The sequence below is a fragment of the Frankliniella occidentalis genome, unplaced genomic scaffold (assembly GCF_000697945.3).
Source record: "Frankliniella occidentalis isolate FOCC.00 unplaced genomic scaffold, Focc_3.1 Scaffold6, whole genome shotgun sequence".
NCBI lineage: Eukaryota > Metazoa > Arthropoda > Insecta > Thysanoptera > Thripidae > Frankliniella > Frankliniella occidentalis.
In genome coordinates this window covers 946,481-954,015 of record NW_026267136.1, presented here as the reverse complement: position 1 = coordinate 954,015, position 7,535 = coordinate 946,481, and the positions used below count along the sequence as shown (strand labels likewise).

Genomic DNA, 7,535 nt, shown 5'->3' with positions numbered 1-7,535 from the left:
CCCCCGGCCCCTTTACGCACTCATACTCACACAAACACACACACACAAACACGGCACTGGGTCGCATCCCAGCAGAGGTATTCCGCTGATGGCTATGCGAAGGGCCGCGACCCATGGCCCCGTGTGAAGGATGGCTATCGCTGGCTTGGGACCCGCCCTCCCCTCCCTCCATTTTCCCCTCACACTAGCGAGCCCCTTGCACTACCAACAAACCACCCCATGGTCTAATTGTAAGCCGGATGAGGGGGGAGCAGGGGAAAAGGGGGAGCGGGGGTGTTTCCAGACAAAAGGTCCGGATGAAGGTGGGGGTGGTTTGGGGATGGGGAGGTAAGTAGACAGTAGTGGCTGAGACGAGGCTCGGCGGCCGGGCGCGGCAGAAAGGCTCCGGAGTTAGGAACAAAAGTTGGGACAAACTTGAACAATGAACAAGAACCGCGTAGGGTACAACTCATGCCTACAGGCTGACGTACACACACAGGCCAGGCGTGTCGTACAAACACTGCAGTGATACCCGAATTAGGCTGGCCAAACACGCCCATCTCTCTCTCTCTCCAAAGGCGCTTCAGAGCTGCTCTAATCCCTACCCTCCTGCAGGGTTATCTTGGCCCCATCACCCCCATCGCCCTACCCACCCAAGAGGGGGGAGGGGTTACAGCCTCACTGACACACTTCTATGAGAGAGGAAGAGAGAGGCAGCGGAGGGGCATGTGCGTGGGCCCGCACGCCTGTCTGTCAAGCATTGCATCACATCGCACGTCATATTGTGAGGTGATATTTGAATGGCGAATGAAACAGCAAAGAGGTGGCTGCCCCCCATCAAACACGGCACGTCACGTAGTGTACACAGCAAAAAATACATTTAAAAAAATGAGTTTTGTTTGCAGTTGTTTTGTTCTTAAAAAATTCCAGCGTAGTGGAAGCTTCACGTGGGATAAGTGGGACGGTGGAGGAGCAGGGGATTGTGCGAGACGCTAGAGCAAAAGGGGTATACGGGGCGTTGGCGTTGGCGAGCAAACTTTCGACGAGACGGCGGCGCGCCCGGGAAAATAAAGGAAAGGGGTGGAAAACACAAAAACAAAAGAAATAACATCACAAAAATAAAATAAAAAGTCCGAATGCGCGAAAATAGCGCGCGAGCAGAGAGGATAACGCACGGAGCCACTTCGCGCCTCGCCGCCGGACCCGGAACTGGAGGAACGACCAGCAATAAGAGCGGCGATTTTTCTCCGGCGGAAATCTCTAGAGCCGCGCTGGAGCCGCACTGGCGCTGCGCTGGAGCAAGGCCACCACCCCCTGGGCCGGACCCTGGGCTGCCGCTGCCAACTTTTGTTTCCAAAGCAAGTCTAACCCACTGCTAAACGGCGGCACAACACAGCTTGCTGTTGCAGCAGCGGCACTAGCGCACGTGCGGCCAACTTGATGATTGTGGTTTAACAGCCCCCCCCCCCACCCCCCTGGAGCCTGGAGAGAGACGCCTGGAGCAGAGCCCTGGAGAAGCCTAGAGGGAGCACCCTCTATTCCCCCGCGCGGCGCGCTGGACAGCTCTGCAGAGCTCTGCCCGACTCGCCTCCTCCAGCAGAACAAACACAACTGTCGGGGCCAATCGCAGCGGCAATGATGCACGACTTTCCTGTTCACGGGGTGGATGGGAAAATCCATCAGATCAAACCGAACGGAATTAGCGAAGTGGCCGGGAAGAGAGAGACGGGAAAGGAGGATGGGGGGGGGGGCACTCTGGTCGACACGGCGCGAAGGAGTGCGGATCTAATTATTTCTGTTCGCTCTAGGCGCCCGGGCTCGGGCTGACTTTGACTCCGTTTGGAACTCCCACGCGCGACGGCCCGGCTTGGGGCACTCTAAGCTTATCATAAAGCCCTTATAACGCAATTTGACTTTGGCGCACTGCAACGGGCTGCTCCATAGCTCTACTATCGCTACACTCTCACAAGTTCGGCTATCAGATATCTCCACCTCCCCCAAAGTTGCCACGAATTTCCGCAAGTTTTAGCACTAGCCTGTCGTATCATAGCTCAAATGAAAACATGAGCTCCGCCGCACCAGCGTAATGTTCTGGTAACAAAAGCTCTCTTGTTAATACATTTTTAAGTGTTTTTCATTTATTTATTTTTCCTCGTTGACCACTGGGTATGCTCAAAGGTAAAGCTTTGGCTGCTCCCAATAATGAACGGACGACTGGAGCCGAGATAGCGCTGCGCTGCTGTTTTATTTGTTTCGAAAGGCCGCGCCGTTGCACCACCACTACCACCACCATACCTTTGCGATAGGCAGTGACACATACACACACACACACACACACACACACCTGCGGGGCCCATTCAGCTCGGTGCTTTCCGTAATCCGAACGCTCTCGCCGGCGCGATAGCAGAGAGCTCTTTGCGCAGCCCGCCCTGCCCTCCTGCGCCGACCCAAATACTTACATAATCTGCCGAAGCTGTGACTCAGGCGCTTCTTGAGCTTCTGCACGCGGCTGAGCGCCCCGCCCTTCTTCTCCCGCATCGTCACTCCTGCAAGACAGAAAAACGACATGACGATTAGGAATGAGACAAGCAATGGCATTATTATACGACCGGCAAGCCTGTGCCGTGTTATGAGAGAACGGTCTGGCAACGTCATGATGGTATGACTGGGAGGGCGCCATTCTAATCGGTGAGGAAAGAAGACGCTGTTAAGTTTCACTTTAGCTTGGAGAATTTGTGATCAGAGTAGTGGTTCAATAGAGCACTCCCCGCGTCATCATGTGAAATCGTTAAAAAAAGACAAAAAAAAAGACCCTGTTGAGTGTTGGAGTTTACTTATAACAGAGAAGTGGTAGTCAGAGTCAAGGGGGGGGGGGGCAACTCGTGTATTTCTGTTTACGCCGCTTTGCATGTATTTCTTGTATTTTTTTGTATTTTTTACGTGTATCTGAATGTATTTCTGTGTATTTAATTACGCTGTGAAGTATTTTTTTTGTATTTTCTTTGTATTTCTGGTAGTTTTGTAAGCACGATTTTTTCGAGTTAACCCCCCCCCCGGACAGAGTAGTGGTTTAATAGCATACTCCGGGTGTTATCATGCAAACTTGGCTAAAAGTCAAGGAAGAAGACCCTGTTGAGTTTCACTTTCGCTTAGAGAAGTGGTAGTCAGAGTAGTGATTCAATAGCGCACTCCCCGGTGTGTTCATGTGTATTCGGTCGCAAACAAGGCAGAATTTATTTCGCAAACGATTTCCCTCTCAACAAGACCGAGACATGGAGAAGCATCACCAATCGGTGTCTCGTACTGCTGGACGCCCGGCGGGTAGGCAGCCAGCGCCCGAGCGGCGCACCGCAGCGCACCGGGTTGCCTACCCCCGGGCCTCCGGGCTGCCGTGTGGCGGTGGCGCGGCAGCCCGAGGCCATGGGCAGCGGACAGAATCAGGACAGGCGGGCGAGCGGACTTCCGCGTGATAACGCGCCCGCTGCTGTCCGGCGCTGTCCACCACTCGGCCCCGGAGCGAGCGAGTGTGATTAGCACGGCGAGACCAGCGCAACGCGTGTATGGTTGTGGGCCGGAGACACTCGAGCGGCAGCACCACATCACACGTCACGAGTACGTGTTGTTGTTGCTGCACTGGCAACACTGCGCATACCACATCATCTTTTATAGCAACCATAATCATAACGCGGAAAATTGGAATGAAAAGGGTGAGACGGGTACGATGGGCCGGCAACACTGCGCTACCGTGCGGTTACAGTCAAGGATGAAAGGCTACTCCTTACCTTACCCGCTGCCGCCCTCCCCGGCCCCGGACGAGGCGGACGGACAGGCGGACAGGAGGACAGGCGGACAGGCGGGCGTGTGGGCAGCGGACTAGAGAAAATGTCCGTCACCGCGACACCGTTTGTAAGAGAGACAGCGGCCAGCGGCGGCCCGGCGGCCCCCGACCTCGTCCAGGATATCAAGACTCGCTGGAAACGCAAGTGTGTGAACGTCACACCCTTGTAAATGTGTGAAAAATGCCCAAGTACAACATATACCGTCTGGTACATACAACAACATCCTCCTCTCTGCCAGACGACTCTGTCCAGGACCGCAAGGCTTGTCTCCCGACAGGGGCCACCACGACGGGGCGGTGAAACTCATCCCGGACGAACTCTCCCTCTCTCTCTCTCTCTCTCTCTCAACCGATCCCGTCGCGGGACGATGAGTAGTGTGGGTGAGGAGTGAGCGGGGATCGTCCGTCAAGAGGAAAGGTCGGACGAGCCGGCCGGCCGGCCTGGATGGTGGCCTGGCGGGGGATCGTGAATTTGAACCAAACTGACGTTGCTATTTTTTAAGGTTCCTTCGGCAAAATACGGGAAGCACGACGCCTGCAAGGCTTAGGGTAGACCACCCCGCGGTACACGCATGCACCACGCAAGATGTTGCCTACCCACCAGGCGCTAGGACAGCTTGCAAAGGCTGAACTTGGCAGGTTCTTAACGGCTAAGGACAGGCACACTCTCTAGATGATCCCCGGACAGAAAATGATCTATATCGCAAAACCCTACGCTGGCCAGGACACTGCCTTGAACGTTGCGCCGCGCCGCTGTTGCAAAGTTTAGCCGGCTGGTGTGCATGAGCAAGGTCACGGGAACTTTCATAAGAGCGAGCGCGTCGGGTGGGTGAGCAAGAGTGATGGAGTGAGACAGAGGCAAAGTGGCGCGGTAGTGCACCGCGCAGGGCGGAGCAGGGCACGATCGTGTAGACTTAGGTGACGAAAGTATTAGCGCACCGCAGTGAAAAGGAATGAAAACCCGCAGGGTGCGACTGCTGTTGTTGTAAAAGCGGAGGGCTTAATGAGCCGCATTCAGAAATCTCCCGGGCAGCGCACACAAACACGGTTAAAAATGCACGCCTCACCTCTGAACTTAGTCTTCCGTGACGTTCGGACCTCCCAATAGCGGGTTCTCTCTCTCACTCACTCACTCTCTCTCTCCCTCACTCTCCCGCCCAGCGCGCCCACCGGACCTCGTAAACCAATAATCGGCCAACCTGACCTTGCTTCGTCGACCAGACCAGAATGGACTACGCGGGAAAATACATGAGGAGGGAAAACACAATATTTCTTTGCCTAAAGTTAAAAAGATGCAAAGCACACACAAAATTTCCCGTTGAATGTCAAGGCTAAAGGCGATAGCGCGCCCTGTCGGAAAGGGAGAAGGGTGTGAGGGTGTGTGTAAAAGAGAGAAGGAGCGCGCGACCACACGAAAGAGAGAGAGAGAGGGGGGGGGCAGAAAGAGAGAGCGAAAAAGAGGTTCTCTTTGCCCTTGGCGCGCGCCGCCGCTGTCTTTCGCAGTTGCAGCCCACTCACACCGCACACAACAGAGTTTCTCAAAGGTGTCGCTGCGGCTACAAGTGGAATCTGCCTCTGCTGTTGTGCATGTACAGGCCTGGGCTGAGGTATTCGAGACGTGCCATTCGGACGCACCTCTCTACATTCGTCTGTCTCTCTCTCTCTCCAAGACTTTACCGCGCCCAGAGCCCAGGTGGGCTCATGGCGCACCTGGCTGCCCGGCCCGTTACAGGTCCGCGGCCTGGCCCGGCCTGCGGCTGGCGCGCCTCGCGAGGCCGCGCTACACTTGCGCGACCCGCGCACCACAGAACGGCGCCTCCAGAGAGGCCGGGTTAGATCAGCTGCGGGGCGCAACTGCACTGTAGGCGAGGCGGACGGGTCCTCTTCCCACCGTGACCCCGCCCAGCCCTGCCTGACCGACCCGGCGAGCCCCGCCCCGCCACGCCACGCCGTCTCACAGTATCGATTGCCTCATCCCTTTTGGCGTTCCAAGGCAAAAGCCGACGACGAGGGAGCTAAACACGAAGTGCGGCACTGTGCACAATAAATGTAAAAGACGGAGGGCATTACTCTAGCTGGCCTTTGGGAATTGCCACGTTTTTGTGCACAAAAATTTCCTTTTAAACAAAATGTGTCAATTGTTGATTATTTCCGATTATTTTCTTTCGCCAAATGTCATCAAGATGAGAACATAAAGATATTTTAGAAAACTCATGGAGTAATGCTTCACTGTCAAAAATCTAGTTAATACGTTGTGAGAATCCTACAAGTATCCTTTTTCACATCGACGAAAGTTTTTCCAACCAGTCTTGTTGGTCAATCCCGAGCACAACTTTATTTTTTCCGTTCCAGTACGGCAGTGTCAAAAAGAGTTTTGCCGCTGCTGACGCAAAGCAAACGACGGTGCAATCCCCGTGTTCCCTATTCGGGCCGCGCAGAGTGTGCGCTCGCGTATCGCACACTCTGCGCCGCCGCGCGCGGCTCGACGTCAGCGTGACGATCCCGTCGCGCCGACAGCCGAAACGGCGGCGGCGTGTGCACGTCGGCAGCAGGGGCAGACCGACCGAAAGGCGGCACTTAGTCGGGCCGCGCGTCGCGTTGCAGCCTAGCGGGGGCGCGGCGATGCAGGCAGACCGCCTTAATGAAGTGCTTCGACCAGCACGGTGCAGCAGCTGCACGAGGTGCTGCTGTCGCGCAAGTTACACTATTTGAAAGAGTGTGACACTATTCGCAACATAATTCACGGACTGATAACAGTTGTTTTCCGAGAGCGCCGCACCACCATGTTATTGCCCTCAGCATCACCGACGGCGGCCGATTACGACCCGACCCATCCTCAGACTAACCGGGGCACACGTTTTAGTTTCCCAAAAAGCGGCTCAAATCATCGTCCACGTGACGCCTGATGAGTGCCGCGGCCGGCGGCCTCCATCTAAGGGAAGGCTGAGCGGTGGGGCGTGGCAGGCGGCGCGGGGCGTTGTGGGGAGAGCAGGCGCGGCCAGGGCGCAGCCCGGCGCAGCCAGGGCACCTATGGATGGAGCTGGGCCGTACATGGGCAGCGCGGTCTGTCTGCCGCGTCGGGGCGGGCGAGTAGGTCGTCAAAGTGGCCACTCGAGACGAACGGACGGACAGACGGACGGCTCACTCGCCATACCAACACCATTCGACACACATGCCGAGCTACTACTACTTTCTTCCACTACCGCGACGTGCTGCAGCCAAGGGGCCGGGCCACCGGTCAGGCAGCAGGTGACGGTGGTCTTGACAATGAAGAGGAGAGCGGGATGAAAGCACGCCGCGCCGTATGTGGGCAGAGCGGGTGACACCCGCCCCGCCCCGCCGAGCACAGTCGGCGGAGCGCAGCACTCCCACCCCACTCACCCCCACTCTCTCAGACCCACTCCATCACCCGGCCCGCCGGACACTAATTCGCCCATCCCCGGTGTGCGCTACGGCTGCGCGGGAAATCTAAAATGAGATCGGAAACGGCGGCGGCTAGGCGCAGGGCGGTCCCAGCGCGGGAAAGCCGAGCCAAAGGCACGGCGGGGCGGCTCCGCGCAGCGAGCGCACTCCGAGTGCAGCAGCGGCGGCGAGAGAGCCGCGACCACGGCGGCGCACCTAACGGCCAACGCCCAAAAATAACACGAGTCGGCGCGGCGGTGGCCTAGTTGCGCTCCTCCAGCCCAACGCGACGCGACGCGGGGGCGGGGGCGGGGGC

The 7,535-nt window shown here is 56.9% G+C and overlaps 1 protein-coding gene across 2 annotated transcripts in view; it reads right to left on the bottom strand.

Moving 5' to 3' along the window:
- LOC113218156 (cyclin-dependent kinase 14) overlaps nt 1-7,535 on the bottom strand; it is a 162,223-nt gene that overhangs the window by 92,077 nt on the left and 62,611 nt on the right. For both annotated transcript variants that reach the window (XM_026438380.2, XM_026438381.2), the window contains exon 2: nt 2,439-2,525. In XM_026438380.2, coding sequence (XP_026294165.1) covers nt 2,439-2,525 — 87 coding nt within the window. The remainder of the gene's footprint in view (nt 1-2,438; nt 2,526-7,535) is intronic.